The sequence below is a fragment of the Xyrauchen texanus genome, chromosome 40 (assembly GCF_025860055.1).
Source record: "Xyrauchen texanus isolate HMW12.3.18 chromosome 40, RBS_HiC_50CHRs, whole genome shotgun sequence".
In the NCBI taxonomy this organism is placed as follows: domain Eukaryota; kingdom Metazoa; phylum Chordata; class Actinopteri; order Cypriniformes; family Catostomidae; genus Xyrauchen; species Xyrauchen texanus.
Genome location: NC_068315.1, coordinates 35,373,426 through 35,391,718, shown reverse-complemented (window position 1 = coordinate 35,391,718; position 18,293 = coordinate 35,373,426). Strand labels below are relative to the sequence as shown.

At 39.7% G+C, this 18,293-nt stretch overlaps 1 protein-coding gene across 7 annotated transcripts in view; it reads right to left on the bottom strand.

Annotated features, from left to right (window-relative positions):
* LOC127633545 (pleckstrin homology domain-containing family A member 1-like) overlaps positions 1–18,293 on the bottom strand; it is a 105,603-nt gene that overhangs the window by 65,544 nt on the left and 21,766 nt on the right. For all 7 annotated transcript variants that reach the window (XR_007969222.1, XR_007969221.1, XM_052112724.1 and 4 more), the window contains exons 3-7: positions 13,021–13,077; positions 12,774–12,819; positions 11,774–11,871; positions 10,696–10,824; positions 8,987–9,127 (exon numbers count right to left, since the gene is read on the bottom strand). Coding sequence is in view for 5 of the 7 variants with exons in the window: in XM_052112724.1 (XP_051968684.1) it covers positions 8,987–9,127; positions 10,696–10,824; positions 11,774–11,871; positions 12,774–12,819; positions 13,021–13,077 (471 nt within the window). In the remaining 2 variants the exon portion in view is untranslated. The remainder of the gene's footprint in view (positions 1–8,986; positions 9,128–10,695; positions 10,825–11,773; positions 11,872–12,773; positions 12,820–13,020; positions 13,078–18,293) is intronic.

Here is an 18,293-nt window from a genome sequence, read left to right as displayed (position 1 = left end):
ATAAGTTGAGCCAGGAAGTGAAAAACTATTAAATAGATCCTGAAAGGACTGTAAGCCGTCCGTGTCAAAGATGTCACTGAGAGTTTGGATGTTCTTATCTGACCAGGGTTTGAAAACAAAAGGTCTGGAGCCTGTCAACAGGAGATTATTAAACCAAATTGGAGAACATCTATGGAACTTCATATTATAACCAAGGTCCTCACAAGAGCATTTCCAAGCTTCAAAAGAGCAATGAATGACCCAACTTCAATAAATAAGTCCACTGCTTAACACCAGAAAATTGTAAATCTTGTAGTCTAAGAGGGAAAACCAATTCCTTCTCTATAGAGCGCCAAGACATTTCTGACAAGGGATCAAACTACGGTTTCAAAGATCTGAGTTGGAAAGCCCAAAGTAAAACTTAAAGTTAGGTAGAGCAAGACCGCCAGATTCCTAAGGGCAGTCCTTCCCAAACTTGGGTACGCATACCCCTAGGGGTATGTGAGGTGACCATGGGGGTACATGAATAAAATTCTTAGATTTTCCGTTCTTTTAAATTCATCACCGTCTAAAATAACATTAAAACCCAGTTCATGTATTTCTCACTGGCAAAATATTTTTGGTGTGCCCCCCTAGTGCAGAAACACCTAAATGTTTGTGTCATAAATGTCAGATAAATATGAAATGAAATAACTCTATCTTTTGCGTCGTGCGTCACACAAGTATATTTTTTCACCAGCCCAGCACACTGCTAGATGATGTCGCTTAGTGATAGTAAATAAAATGAATACTTCACTGTTCTACCAGACTCGCTCATGTCAGTCGTCCATGATTTTATTTTGTCTGTTTGTTTGTTTGTTTATTTGCAGATTAAAACATAATTAGTATTTAAGGTTAGATGCATGGGGAGTTTTGAGTCTGATGGTATAAGTTTACAATCTTTGTTGACAGCTGTCAGACATTCAGCAGCACCAAATATTTTCCATATTCACACGCAGTCATATTCACTCACATTTGCTCACACACTAGAAACCTGTTTTCACATTGTTGCATGATGTTTTTTCAGCAGATGAGCTCAACCTTGCAAACAGTGTCAAATGTGACATAAAAAAGCACCTTGAGCTGACTGTGAAATTGCACAGATACACAACCGCAATGCTCGAAGTTGGCAACACCGTACCAGTAATGATGCGCAATTCCAGGCACAGAACCGAACGCTACTCTTGCATACCGCAACGCAATGAGGGGGGAGTTTTAAATTCATGCAGTTATATCATATCTAGCATTCCCATTTCAATCGGCACGACATTTATTCAGTATGTATATGATTACTATAACATATACAAATATAACATGTTTAATATAAGGGAGTTGTTTTACAAAGATAATTGTGTTAAATATACATATTTTCTAAATACATTGTGTGAATGTTATCTATGCATTAGATACGCAAAAGGATGTTGAATGTTTGGAGGGGCAAACTGTAAAAAGTTTGGGAACCACTGCCCATTGACTCTACATTGAAGAGTCAATATCCTTAAAAAAGAGGTATCATAGAAAACAAAAAATGTAAGGAAGAACATTCATTTTTAGTACTGAAATCCTGACAGAGAAAGAAACCTGCAAAGGTGACCATCAACAAATTTAGGGACCTACGGATATTCACTCCCAGACAAGTAAAACTGGATGTCTGTTTTAATATAGGTAGTGAAACTGGTGGAGTCACATCCTCTGGAGAAATATTGAGAGGCATCAAAATAGATTTGTAGCCTGAAAACAAGCCAAATCTATCAAAACATTTTAAGGCATGAGGTAAAGACTTATTTACATCTGACAGAAAAAGAATGATATCATCTGCATATAATGAAATATGATGATTAATTGTTCTTAAATGCAGATTGGGGAGACTAAAGAATTTTGTCTAACAGCCAAAGCTAGAGGCTCCAATGAAAGCGCAAACAAAATGAGGGAAAGAGGGCACCTCCGCCTTGTTCTCCTCTCCAAAGGAAATTGCACCGACACTGCAAATCCTGTGGATGCACAAGCAGTTGGACTATTATAAAGAGTTTGAATCATACGGACAATAGACGAGCCAAAACAAAAAAAATTTCAGGACTGTCCACAGATACCTCCACTATAATCAAACACTTTCATCGCATCTAAACTTAAAATGGCATTTGAAACATCAGATCCAGAGCTGACATCAATTATATGCAAAAGACGTCTGACATTATCTGAAGCTAATCTGCCCCTAATAAAACCAGTCTGATCTGGATGCACCAGGTTAGAGATACAAGTATTGATCCTCTCAGCGATCACTTTTGCATATAACTTCATATCTGCATTCAATAAAGACAGAGGTCTGTAACTCCTGCAGTCCAGTGGATATTTACAACTCTTCAGTAGCAATGAGATCAAGGGAACCCTTTGATCTCTGTGGCAATAACCGACCTCAAGTAAGTACTCAATGGATTTTAGAAGTAAAGGGCCTATTAATTCCCAAAGCGCCAACAAAAGTTCTGGAGGTATCAAGTCCAGGAGACTTCTTCACAGAGACTGCAGCTAATCTTAATTCTTCTAAATAAATTGGTTTATCCAATTGTTCTATCTGATCTACAGAGAGATACGGAAAAGTAATGTCCTTAATGTAATCATCCATATCAGCACAATCATCTGGATCTTCAGATGTATACGATTCAGCATAGAAATTATGAAACACCGTATTAACATGAGAAGGATTAGTTTTGATTCCTAACAGAGTCTATAGATGCAAGTATCTCTGCATGTTTGAGGCATAGAGCAAGAAGTCTACTTGGTCAATTAGATTGTTCATAATACAGCTGTCTAGATAGAAGTATAACAAACTCAGATCTCACACTGGAGACTTCTTTAAATTCAGCTTCCAATGACTCGAAGAGATGAGCTCTATCTGAATCATAATGAGATTGCTGTAGCCTCCCCAAATCTTGATGTTTTTTTTCCAAGGATGCGATTTTCTAATTTCGAGCCCTAGCAACCTTATAAGAGTAAGAATTACAACTACCTCTAATAGCGCATTTCGTTACCTCCCAATGAGTAAGAGGATTTACATCAGGAGTGTTATTTATATTGATAAAATAGTCAAGATCTTTCTTGATATACAGTGGGTACGGAAAGTATTCAGACCCCCTTAAATTTTTCACTCTTTGTTATATTGCAGCCATTTGCTAAAATCATTTAAGTTCATTTTTTTCCCTCATTATTGTACACACAGCACCCCATATTGACAGAAAAACACAGAATTGTTGACATTTTTGCACATTTATTAAAAAAGAAAAACTGAAATATCACATGGTCCTCTAAGTATTCAGACCCTTTGTTCAGTATTTAGTAGAAGCACCCTTTTGATCTAATACAGCCATGAGTCTTTTTGGGAAAGATGCAACAAGTTTTTCACATCTGGATTTGGGTATCCTCTGCCATTCCTCCTTGCAGATCCTCTCCAGTTCTGTCAGGTTGGATGGTAAACGTTGGTGGACAGCCATTTTCAGGTCTCTCCAGAGATGCTCAATTGGGTTTAAGTCAGGGCTCTGGCTGGGCCATTCAAGAACAGTCACGGAGTTGTTGTGAAGCCACTCCTTCGTTATTTTAGCGGTGTGCTTAGGGTCATTGTCTTGTTGGAAGGTAAACCTTCGGCCCAGTCTGAGGTCCAGAGCACTCTGGAGAAGGTTTTCGTCCAGGATATCCCTGTACTTGGCCGCATTCATCTTTCCCTCGATTGCAACCAGTCGTTCTGTCCCTGCAGCTGAAAAACACCCCCACAGCATGATGCTGCCACCACCATGCTTCACTGTTGAGACTGTATTGGACAGGTGATGAGCAGTGCCTGGTTTTCTCTATCTTGGTCTCATCAGACCAGAGAATCTTATTTATCACCATCTTGGAGTCCTTCAGGTGTTTTTTAGCAAACTCCATGCGGGCATTCACGTGTCTTGCACTGAGGAGAGGCTTCCGTCGGGCACTCTGCCATAAAGCCCCGACTGGTGGATGGCTGCAGTGATGGTTGACTTACTACAACTTTCTCCCATCTCCCGACTGCATCTCCGGAGCTCAGCCACAGTGATCTTTGGGTTCTTCTTTACCTCTCTCACCAAGGCTCTTCTCCCCCGATAGCTCAGTTTGGCTGGACGGCCAGCTCTAGGAAGGGTTCTGGTCGTCCCAAACGTCTTCCATTTAAGGATTATGGAGGCCACTGTGCTCTTATGAACCTTAAGGGCAGCAGAAATGTTTTTGTAACCTTGGCCAGATCTGTGCCTTGCCACAATTCTGTCTCTGAGCTCTTCAGGCAGTTCCTTTGACCTCATGATTCTCATTTGCTCTGACATGCACTGTGAGCTGTAAGGTCTTATATAGACAGGTGTGTGGCTTTCCTAATCAAGTCCAATCAGTATAATCAAACACAGCTGGACTCAATTGAAGGTGTAGAACCATCTCAAGGATGATCAGAAGAAATGGACAGCACCTGAGTTAAATATATGAGTGTCACAGCAAAGGGTCTGAATACTTAGGACCATGTGATATTTCAGTTTTTCTTTTTCAATAAATGTGCAAAAATGTCAACAATTCTGTGTTTTTCTGTCAATATGGGGTGCTGTGTGTACAATAATGAGGAAAAAAAAATGAACTTAAATGATTTTAGCAAATGGCTGCAATATAACAAAGAGTGAAAAATTTAAGGGGGTCTGAATACTTTCCATACCCACTGTATTCCAGAAACTCTTCATCCTATAAGAGATAAACACTAAATCACCAATGTTTAAAGTGAGGAGGAACATGAGACTGATGAAATTTAAGTTGGACCGGAGCATGGTCAGATATAACCCTTTGCAGGATTTCAGCACTACGACAGGAGCTTAACAAGACGAAATAAAAACATAGTAAATCCTAGAAAAAGATTTGTGACACGATGCATTTTTTTTTATAATCCCTTACATTAGGATTCAATGTGTGCCAGGAGTCCACAACATTTAAATCATTCATAAAAGCATTGAAAGATACAGTGATTCTGATTAGGAATACCAAGCCCAGATCTATCCATACTATCTGCCGAAAAATTAAAATCAGTACCTATAATAATAGGAATATCATCTAAAGTCAGCAGCTTTGTTTTTATATCATCGGAAAAAAAAACTGTGTCAAAAGTATTAGGGGCATAAACCGACATTAGTATATATTAGTATATATTTAGAAGAATTGTGAGAAAAGTGATTCTAGTATAACAAAATCTACCATTAACATCCCCTCCAGTTTGATGTATCTGCAAACTTAATTTCCTATCCGATAAAAGTAATACACCTTTAGTTTTATTCAAATCACACAAGCTTACAAGAAGTCTATAATGCTTATTCTGAAATCTATGAACATCCTGCGGTTTTAAATGAGCCTCCTGTATAACTGCAATGTGAGCTTTTCTCCTACGCAAAAAATGAAAACATTTGACCCTTTTAACAGGGTCATTAAGACCAAGTACGTTTCAAGAAATAAAAGTGAAATCACTCATGTGATAGTATCCATGAGCATATAAAACATACAAATCCAGACATCATGAGTACAGAAAAAAAGGAAAGCTCTCCCCCAAGGAGATTAATAAATATGACATGGAAAAATTATAAACACAAACACACAAATAAAGAGATAAATGAACTTTGCTAGCCTGCTAGGGTAACAAATTGAGCGCCCTGCAAGGACTAGCCATTGAAAACAATTTTACCATTCCTTTGGAGTCAGCCAAGACTGTTACAATGGAAACCTCCTTTGGCATATCCCGAAACGAAAATATCAAGTGAGCAAATCCCCGAGAAAAGAAACAACGTCACGTCTAGGGCAAAGTGTAAATATTGTGTTCTTCAGTTCGCCAAGTCAACACAGAAGAGACACAAGAAATTAAATGCCATCCATGAACCTTTGTGCATCCCCGGGAGACGAGAAGACGTGTGTGGTGTTACTGTGCAGCACCTTAAGACTGGCAGGGTAAAGGAGAAAGTTCTGGATCCCTTTTTGTTTGAGTGCGGGGATACAGGGAGAAAAGGTTTTACGTCATTGAAGGGTCGCATTGGAGTAATCTGCGAAGAGTAAGAGCTGCTACTGGCCATGCAGGATCTTCGTCGGAGACTGCTTGTAGGCATTAAGGATCGCTTGACGGTCGTTGTATTTGAGAAGTTTTAAGATTATGGTTTGAGGTCTGGTCGACAATGTCTCCCGGCCATTGAAGATGTGGTGTGCTCTCTCAATTTTGCATGATCCCCCAGTCGGCCAAGGAAGGAAACCAAAGTGGCAGTTGGCTTTGCAAGTAAGAAATTGCATCTCCTCCCTCTTGATTTTCTGGCAAACTAACCAGATGAATATTGTTCCATTTCTGCCATGCAGTTCTGCATCTTTTCTATCTTGTATAATGTCGGTGCGCTTTGTCGATTGTAATGTAGAAAGCTTTTTCTGAAAGGAATCCATATCCCTGTGTAACGCCTTCACGTCATATCAAAGCTCTCGCAAAGCAGCTCGAAGCTCTTGAATTAGCACGGCCCAGCCAGACGGATTGCCGACAACAATCCGGTGGCTGGGTTGTTAGGACTGAACTGCCGCTTCTTAGCCTTTTTCTTAGGCAATTTAGATTGAGGCGAAGACATAACAGGACACATACCATCCAAAGAGCCCATCTCAGCCAGATCCATGATCCAAATCAATCAATTACAAAACAAATCGACGGTAATTGCTCACTAAATAAGTAGAAAAAAAAAACTTGAAGTGATTTGCACATTAGAGTTGTACAGCCATCTTGGTAGGAGCCCAGCCGGAAGTGAGCTCTGTTGCTTTTAATGCCTGTAAAGATTGACTATAGCATGAGTCAATAGCCTTCAAGTGCATGTTGTGAAGAAGCTTATCATTGGTTCAACCTGCTGAATGAAATGACATGAATTACAGATGGAAATGTTGTGCTTTGATGCACAGTGTACGATATTTAGACATTAATTTTTTTCTCTCTCCAATTTGGAATGCATTCCTAATGTAATCCAAGTCCTCATTGTGGCTTAGCGACTCGCCTCAATCCGGGTGACGGAGGATGAATCTCAGTTGCCTCCACGTCTGAGACATCAATCCGTGCATCTTATCAAGTGGCACTCAGCGCACCCTGGATCCAACTCACGACAGCGTCTTTACTCGCTGAGCTACCCAGGCCCCCTATTTAGGTTTTTCTTGAACCTTTTTCTTGGTGTTGTTAATTTAAGCCCAGCATTAGACAAAATATAATGAAAATAATACCTGCCATTTGTGGTGAAAACGGTTATGGTATTTAAACTCAATTTTAGTCTTCCTACATTTATACGCATGCAAATTTTACTTCCTTTGTCGTGCTTTTAAAGACTGACTTCAGAGCAAGCCAATAATCTAATCTATCTCAGACAGATTGACGAATTCTGTGGCAAAATGGATTGATGTGGACTGTAGGACGATGATAGACTTATGTTCAATAATATGGAAATAAACAAACTGATTGCCTTCTAAAGTCACTTTTTGTATTATCTTATCAATGCTTTACTTGTCTGCCTCTATAATGTAATAAACATTTTCATTTTCTAAATTAATATTTTATAATATACTGTATATTATAATTGTAATTATTTAAATATAATTCTACAAACAATACCCCATAATGACAACATGAAAGAAGTTTGTTTGAAATCTTTGCAAATTTATTAAAAATAAAAGCAAAAAAAAAAAAAAAAAATCACATGTACATAAGTATTCATAGCCTTTGCTCAATACTTTGTTGAAGCACCTTTGGAACCAATTACAGTCTCAAGTCTTTTTGTGTATCAATCGGGTTCAAGTCTGGGATTTGGCTGGGCCACTCAAGGACATTCACAGAGTTGTCCCATAGCCACTCCTTTGTTATCTTGGCTGTGTGCTTAGGGTCGTTGTCCTGCTGGATGATTAACCTTCGCCCCAGTCTGAGGTCCAGAGCGCTCTGGAGCAGGTTTTCATCAAGGATGTCTCTGTACATTGCTGCATTCATCTTTCCCTCGATTCTGACTAGTCTCCCAGTTCCTGCTGCTGAAAAACATCCCCACAGTATGATGGTGCCACCACCATGCTTCACTGTAGGGATGGGATTGACCAGGTGATGAGCAGTGCCTGGTTTCCTCCAGACATGACGCTTGACATTCAGGCCAAAGAGTTCAATCTTTGTTTCATCAGACCAGATAATTTTGTTTCTCATGGTCTGAGATTCCTTCAGGTGCCTTTTGGTAAACTCCAGGCAGGCTGTCATGAGCCTTTTACTGAGGAGTGGCTTCCGTCTGGCCACTCTACCATACAGGCCTGATTGGTGGAGTGCTGCAGAGATGGTTGTTCTTCTGGAAGGTTCTCCTCTCTCCACAGAGAAATGCTGGAGCTCTGTCAGAGTGACCATCAGGTTATTGGTCACCTCCCTGACTAAGGCCCTTCTCCCTCGATCGCTCAGTTTGGCCGGGTGGCCAGCTCTAAGAAGAGTCCTGGTGGTTCCAAACTTCCATTTATGGATGATGGAGGCCACTGTGCTCATTGAGACCTTCAATGCTGCAGAGCTTTTTCTGTACCTTTCCCAGATCTGTGCTTTGAATACTTATGTGATTTTTTGTTCATTTTTTATAAATTAAAAAGAGATTTCAAACAAACTTCTTTCACATTGTCATTATGGAGTATTGTTTGTAGAATTTTGAGGAAAATAATGAATTGAATCCATTTTGGAATAAGGCTGTAACATAACAAAAAAGCGCTGTGAATACTTTCTGGATGCACTTTAAATACAGCAGAAGGCTAGAACAGCTGACTGTGTGCGAGACGTAATGAGCAGATGGAAAAGTATACTCCAGCCTTTAGAAGGCAACAAGACAGATTACTGGATTTTGGGAGAGCTAATGTTTGTAACTATTTTCAGATATCAAAGCAACTTTTCTGTATAATGGCACAGCATTGACCACTCAGGACTCACCACGGCTCCCTGTTTAACACAATATCCAACTTTAATCACAGACTGGTCCTGGTTACTGCGGCTCAGATAATACGGCAGCTGACCTGACGGAGGTTTCCTCAGTCCACTCCTGTCTGCTCCATTCTGTCCTTCACCCTTCTCCTGAAACACAATTTAAACATTTACAATTTGTTCATTCACTAAATGCAACAGGTCTTGTTCAGCCAATAAATGCTTTTTAAGGCAACTGCAGAGTTCTTTTTCAGCAAATTATCAATTAGTAATACAATAAATTTGTCACCAATTCATTCTTATATTTTTGTATGATTTTTATATAAAGCATCTTGATGTTTGTCTCAGAAGAAGACAGGACGATCATTAACATGACTTTGAGACACACAGATGTAAGTACTGGTCATGGTAGTCAAAAGAGGAGCTCTTAAAATCACCACAGCACCACTAACTAACAGTAATGTGAAACAACAAAAAAAGCAAAAGAAATAAGCCCATAACACTTACTACATTCTTCATTTTCATTGTAATGCATGCTAGGAGCTGTTTAAAATGAAACTGTTTGTTCAGACAACTCTGTCTTCAGCAAGTGAAATGCATGCTCAATCGGATTCAGGTCAGGTGATTGACTTGGCCACTGCATAACATTCCACTTCTTTCCCTTAAAAAACTCTTTGGTTGCTTTCGCAGTATGCTTTCTTTTTAAGAATGTTCCAAACAGTTGATTTGGCCACACCTAATCTTTTTGCTATCTCTCTGATGGGTTTGTTTGGATTTTTCAGCCTAATGATGGCTTGCTTCACTGATAGTGACAGCTCTTTGGATCTCATATTGAGAGTTGACAGCAACAGATTCCAAATGCAAATAGCACACTTGAAATGAACTCTGGACCTTTTATCTGCTCCTTGTAAATGGGATAATGAGGGAATAACACCCACCTGGCCACGGAACAGCTGAGCAGCCAATTGTCCCATTACTTTTGGTCCCTTAAAAAGTGGGAGGCACATATACAAACTGTTGTAATTCCTACACCGTTTACCTGATTTGGATGTAAACACCCTCAAATTAAAGCTGAAAGTCTGCAGTTAAAGCACATCTTGTTCGTTTCATTTCAAATCCATTGTGGTGGTGTATAGAGCCAAAAAGATTAGAATTGTGTCGATGTCCCAAAATTTATGGACCTGACTGTATCTTAGTATTTGTGACTCAAAAGCACCATAGGTTGGATAAAATGTCAATGCACTGTTTACATTGTACTAATAATATTACACTACATTGCACCCTGTAATGGACATGTACTGTATCCTGATAACCCATGGTATTCTTTGGAGTACCATGTAAATACCATGGCATATGAACATGGTAAATATTCAGTATAATGGCATACACTATCAGACATCCACTCATTCTGTATTATTATTATTTTCCAAATTTTAGAATAAGTCAAGACTTTAATGACATTAATCTCCCATGAACACACAATGATGGACATTACCTTCTAGAAATCCACAGTGATGAAAGTGCATGAGGTTGAAGAAACAGCCAATGATCTGACACCATCACAGTACTTTTTTTGTAAGAGTATCTATCTAATAGCAATTCACATGCTGGCGTGAAAAACTAACAATTGCGGAACAGGTCTGTTAATGATCATTGTGATCTGTGGATGAATTACGTCTAATGTTGCATGTGCTTGTGGTCTGTGTCTGCAGTGTGACCTGTGTGGTGGTGATGATGGGCACTCCAGCGATGATCTCGGTCTTATAGGACACTTGTTTTGTGGCACCCAGTGCGTCCACACACACCTCTGTTGCATTATGACACACCAGCTCACCTGACTTTGGCACCTGCAGAAGAAACAAAGAAAAAAGCTTTTTAATCCACAAATGATATGAATGCAAATTCCAGGGTCCATCAAAAGTGCATATACATAGAAATTCTGCAGTCAGATATCTTTGTTTAATGAGCACTAAACTGCCTACAGGAAAACTTTATTGCTCTTCCCTATTGTCTCCATTTGCTCTCCATTTAAAGGGATAGTTCCCCAAAAATGATCATTCTCTCATCATTTACTCTCTCATATGCTCCTCAAACTTGTATACAGTAACTTTCTTTCTTCTGTGAAACAAAAATTGAGATACTGTATGATGTGTTTATATCCATACAATCCAAGTCAATGGGGTCCAATGCTTTCAAGCTCCAAAAAGCACATAAAGGCAGTATAAATGTAATCTTTTGACTCCAGTGGTTTAATCCATGTCTTCTTACGATCGGTTTTGGGTGAGAAACAGACCAACCTGCAACTCCTTTTTACTATAAATCTTGACATCAGCAGTCTGCTTGACGCAATCATGAGTTGAAGCTCAATTACACTTCCTTGTGATTGACGCATACACAGAGCGCTGTACACACTTCAGAACCACTGGAGTCTTATCGAGGCAGCATTTTAAGACATTATAGATGCACTCACTACACAAAGGCTGTTACAAAAGGTAGATATCTTAATTAAGCTGCCTTCTAAGGTATCATAAGGTATGTATTCTTCCCTTAGTAGGTGATCCCAGAATGCACTGTGAAAAAATAAATCCAAGATAAGAGAAGGATCCGTTTTGGGTGAATGATCCCTTTTACCAGAATATGGACCTAAATCAAAAAATGATGTGCACAAAAAAAAAAGGTAATATCTGAAAATCAAATGTATATTTTCATCAGGGGGGTCCAGTTGTGAACTGTTCTCATGACAATAAATGATAATGAGTTAGTCAGAGAATCTGATCCGAGATCAGTGAGACTCACTGTGATTTTGGTGGCGTTGTTGAGCACACTGACCCACTCCACTAAATCCTGCTTATCATTTGCTTGAAGATAAAACTTCCTCATTCCAGCATTGATGACTGAGAGAGAGGAGACAAAAATAGATTTATCAGATCTGAAGGAGTTGCTAGGATGAAAGTAGAAGGCAGAACTTTAGACAATTCACATGGAAATAGACGCAGTAGTGAACACTCCTTAGAAAGAATGAGTGCATTCACTGTTCATCACACGGTCTTACTATTACTAAAATGACTCTGGTGTTACTGTGGTACAGTGATAGTCAATGGTACTTTAATTCTCCAAAGTGCTTCAAAAGAACATAATTCACGGTATTATATCATTATAAATCTCATAATTGTTTTTAACTGTGTTATGTTGTTGCCTGTTTATTTTCTCATTTTTTGTGCCTAATTCCGTTTTAATTGTAATCTCGACATCATTGAAAATGATGGCATGCCCTCAATCACTTCAAGACTAAAATAAAGGTTTAACAAATGTAAAAGTGAAAGTTAAAGTGGAGATTTAGCATACAAATGACTTCAATATTGACCCATTTCTCATCCACACCTATCATATCACTTCTGAAGACATGGATTAAACCACTGGAGTCTTATGGATTACTTTTATGCTGCTTAAAAGTTCTGCCACCCATTCACTTGCATTGTATGGACCAACAGAGCTCAAATATTCTTCTAAAAATCTTAATTTGTATTCTGGAGAAGAAAGAAAATCAAACACATCTGGAATATTATGAGGGTGAGTAAATGATGAGAGAAATTTAATTTTTGGGTGAACTATCCCTTTAACATTGTTGCACGCACACACACACTTTCTCCACTGGGAAAAGTCCCAGTACCCCCTAGTGTGTGATTGTGTCTGGCCCTGATGTCAGAATCAATAGCTGGGGTCAGGGGTCAAGGTCTGACAAGCCCCCTGTTGCCCTCCGCATACCATTTCCTCTGAGAGAGAATTGCTTGCTTACCTAAGCAGAACTCCGCCTTTGGTCGCAGCTTGGTGGCATCACTAACCTTCAATGACAAAGTAACAGCAGATAAAGAACACAGAAGGTTACATAAGTATGCACACTGAAAACATAAAGGTGCACTAAACGCCGATCCACAGTACAAGATCCAAGACCAGCGCAGCCAAAGAAATCATCACTTATTTAATGAAATATTTACCAAAATGCACCTCAATTTTTGTCAGAAATAAGCAGAACAGGGGCAAACCTTGGATATATATGTTAGTTTAAGAGATCCAACATAGGATGTTCCAGCTGGAAGATTCTGTGGAGGAAAAGATTGAGAAGAGTATTTAAAATAATACACATAATAAGTGTGTGTTTTGAGCAGTATCTGAGGACAGATGTGGACAGAATACACTCCGAGAGACTCAAATACATTCTCCAAAGCACAAGAACTGATGTATAATGTGAGGTGAATGATTGACAGCTGGAAGAGGCATCAATAAAAGATGATGGCTGAGATACTGACTGAGTATATACAGGTAAAGTGATAAAGAGAACAAGGATGAGATTTACTCTTTTACATCAGTTAAATTACATCAACACACTGAATCTTGATAAGATGCAAGTACATATTTCTCTCTGATCCTAATGAAAACACATTCATTTATGCTTAATAGTTCAATTAAATAAATGCATGGAAATAAATTCAATCTGAACAATTATGACTGTTACAAATAAATGAAAACGACTTCAAACACAAAAGTAGTTAAAGATGACAAGATATGTGGCCGGTCTGATGTTTACAGTCACAGGGGATTTTGATGTAGTCGCTAACAATAATTCATTGTACAGATATCTGACAGCTACTGATCACAACAGAGACTTCAGAGAATTCAGGGTTCCAGTCATTTTTGACCAATTCATTTTCATGACTTTTCCGGGCATTTGTGACAGACTTTTAAAAATTATTTTGATTCAGATTTGCTAATGAATCATTTAGACCAATTTGTGAAGCATTTCAACTAATTTATTGATGGGTCATTAGCCGTTTCCATCCAAGTTCTGAATTTAGTTAAAGCAAAAGAAACATTATTGTAAAAAAAAAAAAAAAAACAATGTGCAAATGTGTGTTCAAAAGAATTAAATCGTCACTTCCGGATAAACTGTAGACACTGTGAGTGTTTTATGGTTTAGAGCACGCAGACAAAACACTCTTAAGAATTTGTCTCATGTTTGGGAGCATCAGCGCATCACATACTTCTGGGAGAGCTATATAAGTGCGTTCATCCATCCTTATGACTGTGCAAATCTGTAAGATATTTTTCAAAAGTGTTAATAAACTTTCTCTTCCGTACTGCAAACTCTTTGCATGTTTTGATCGTTCTGAAATAACAGTGGCTAAAACATGCAGAGCAACATTTCAGATGTCATGATTGATCCGCTGGATAGTCCAGTTATGAATGAGTTATTCAGTCACATGATATTTTTGTTGTGCATCTTTTATTCCTAATAAATTCTATAGGAGTTTATTTTATAAATGTGTTTCCATCATAGTTTAAGCATTTCTTCTTATCGAATAATAAATGCATCTACCTCAAGTGAGCCGTACGTTTGTATGCACATTTTGGAGATTTTATTTGAATCTTGGTGTTTCCATCCAGCAGTTTTTATGTGATATCCCAAAATGCACATAAAATAAACATAGGGAAACAGCTACTGACAAGCAAGGTTGTCTGAGGATAAAATTTGAAATATATATATATATATATATACTGTATTTTTGGTTTAAAATGTCAAAATTGTAGACAATTAATCTTTGAGTTCATGTTGTTTTTACAAACATGTTTCAAGGTGAAAAATATTACAAATATCATACATTTTTAAGTCAAGTTTTCTCATGGTTGCACTACATGGCCAGAACAAAATGTGCCATTTCATTAAAATGTGAAAATATTGATATTTAATGATATAACAAATTAATGATTTGTTTTAAATCTTCACATACAAGAGTCACGTGACGCTGTGCGAGGGTTCATCGATTAGATGGGAGATCCACTTAAACTTTGCTACAATTATCCCTTTAAGCAATATTAAACAGTGAGAACTGTAATAGTTTCGTAAACTGTGCTGTGAGAATTGACGCCAAGGATAAATTGACAAATAATCAAAAATACTTTCTTGACTCAGATATTACTTTGGAGGAGCTTCTTGAGGTAATTAAAGCCTTGCCAACAGGTAAGGCACTGGGGCCAGATGGTTTTGCCACAGAAATTTATGTCACAGAACTGGCTCCACTTATGTTATAAGTTTACACAGAGTTATTAAAGAAAGGTGAACTACTACCAACCATGATGCAAGCCCTGATCAGTCATATTCTTAAAAAGATAAAGACCCAAATGAATGTAAGATTTATCGTCCAATTTCATTGATCAAGTTAGACGTAAAAATATTGGTTAAAATTCTGGCTTATCAATAATAATTACATCTCTTATTCATATATATCAAGTGGGGTTTATTCATGGTTGTAGTTCTTCTGATAATATTAGATGTTTTATAAATATTATGTGGTCAGTAGCGAATGATCAGACCCTGATTGCTGCCATTTCACTTGATGCCGAGAAGGTGTTTGATATGGTGGAATGGAACTATCTTTTTAAGATTTGGAAATTAATGGGTTTGGGAACACTTTTATTGGGTGGATTAAGTTCATTTATAAACAATCAATAGCGGCAGTGCAAACTAATGAATTAATTTAAGATGATTTTTCTCTTGGTAGGGGAACCCGGCAAGGCTGTCCTCTCTCTCTGCTTTATTGTTCTGTCTTGTCCTGGAACAATTAGCAGCCGCAATAAGAAAAGATAATTATTTTCCTGCTTCTGTAGCAGGAGTTATGGTGGATAAACTGCTACTATACGCAGATGATATATTATTATTTGTCTCTGATCCTACAAGATCTATGCCTAGCCTCTGTAAAATTATTAATTCCTTCTCCAACTTTTCAGGATACAGGGTGAATTGGTCTAAATCAGAAGCTCTTGCTCTGATAGCATATTGCCCTGCCACGGCTTTCCAACCTGGTGCCTTTCAATGGCCCAAGCAAGATATTAAGTAGAGACATTTTATTTCCAGTAAATTTGAGAAATTTAGATAGACCCATTAATGAAAAAGTTCTCGTGTGATGTAGTGTATATGGCTGAATTTTATGGCCCAAATTCAATTATCTACTGCAGTCTCTCCCTCTAGAAGTTCTTCTTTCTTATTTTAAATATTTTGGTACTTTTATTTGGAATGGTAAACGAGCTCGGTTGCATTTTAGTAAGTTACACAGACCAATTGACAAAGGAGGTTTAGGCCTCCCCAAAATGTTTTTTTTTTTTTTTACAAAGCTTTTAGTCTCAGAAACCTGGCCCATTGGTCTCTTCAACCTGAGAGAGCCCCTTCCTAGTACAACACTGAACAAGTGGTCCTTGCCCAATCTCACCATTGCAAAGCATTTCTATCATATTGCCTGGATACGTAATAACAAAATCTTCACATACAGTCTTGTGGGTCTGAAGATATCTTCTCGGTTTTATTATTTTTGTCACATGACTACAACATTTCTACCTACATATTGTTGCACCATCTAACTATGATTTGGTGGAAAACATTTTTTATTTTATTTAATTTGGAATGCCCAATTTCCAATGCACTCTAAGTCCTCGTGGTGGCACACTCAATCTGTGTGGCAAGGGACGAATCTCAGTTGCCTCCGCGTCCGAGACATCAATTCACGCATTTCATCATGTGGCTTGTTGAGCGCGTTATCGCAGAGGCATAGCGTGTGTGGAGGCTTCACACTGTTCTCCACTGCATCCACGCACAACTCAACACATGCCCGCATCAAGAGCGAGAACAGCCTTATGGCAACCATGAGGAGATTACCCCATATGACTCCACCCTCCCTAGCAACCGGGCCAATTTGGTTGCTTAGGAAGACTGACTGGAGTCACTCAGCACGTAGATGTAGTGACATTAGGGGTCTCTCTTGAGAGCCTCGGTTACCTCCATCTTTGAGAAAAGGCCAAAGAGAATTGGCGAACAGAATTTGCATGCCCCTCCCCCGGACATACGGGTATAAAAAGGAGGGAAGCGTGTGTCTGTTCGGAGCCGAGCAGTTGTGTTTCAGCGAGTGGAATAAATCCACTGCTGTCCCACTCACCTCTACAAGAGCATATGCTATTGGAGATATGGCGAAAATCATCGGCTTTTCTCTTCTCTGCGCCCCGGTGCAGACTACGTCCTTGGAAAGAGCCACCTAAAAGAGTATATTTCTCTAAAAGAGCAACACTTGGAAGTTGAACGTCTTTTTAAAGAAGCATTTTTTTAAAGATTCCCTTCCGTCCTTGTGTTATTCCTGGATGCGGTCGTTACCTCTCTGCTTCAGATGGTCACAGGCACTGCCTCACGTGTCTGGGCAGAGAACACACTGAGGCAGCGTTTGTGTATGTTCTCATTGTGGCCACTTTAGCCGACCCCACGTCACGCCTTCTACCCACTGGTATAGGGCCGGCGCGGCTGGCGCTGGAGGCAATTTCGGGAGTTCAACGGGAGCGGTTTGCCGGGTAAAGCTGTCTGAGTGAGCACAGTCGTTGCTGAACTGCCTGAGTTTGTTCAGACCGGGCACAGCGGTTCCACAAACAATTTCAGAGGCTTCATATATTTCATATGGCATCCTCAGCGACAGTTTTGCCGCTTGGGTTGATGCATACAGATCGCTTCAGCACTGGCTTCAGACTCAAGTCTCGAGATGGACATGGCACCACGGCACATACCGTGTGACCCTCACCCCTTCCTGCCGTCACTTATTCAGCCCTTGGACAGACATCGGTTTTCTACGGGCAGGAGTCGCCCTACAGCAGGTGTTCAGAAGTGTCGTAGTTACTATGGACGCCTCCCAGTTGGCCTGGGGTGCCACGTGCAATGGACCCAAAGCCACAGGCTCCTGGATGGGACCCTGGTCAACTGTCTACAGTTGCTGGCTGTATTTCTTGCCGTGCGCAGATGTCTGCCATTGATCCACAGCAAGCACGTGTTGATTCGCTCAGACAACACAGCGACAGTAGCATATATAAATCGGCAGGGCGGCGTTCACTCTTGTCACGTCACAACACGCCCGCCATCTCCTCCTTTGGAGTCAGCAGTGGCTGAGGTCGCTGCACGCCATTCATATCTCGGGCAACTTAAACACCACAGCGGACATGGTGTCACAACAGGTAATGCTCAGCGGAGAGTGGAGACTCCACCCTCAGGTGGTCCAGCTGATTTGGGCTCGGTTCGGCAGAGCACAGGTTGATCTGTTCGCCTCCCGAGATTCCACCTACTGCCTGCTCTGGTACTCTCTGACGGAAGCCCCCCTCGGCACAGACGGGCTGGCACACAGCTGGCCCCGGGGGTGGCGCAAGTACACATTTCCCCCAGTGAGCCTACTTGCGCAAGTCCTGTGCAAGGTCAGGGAGGACGAGGAACAAGTCATTCTCGTGGCCCCCTACTGGC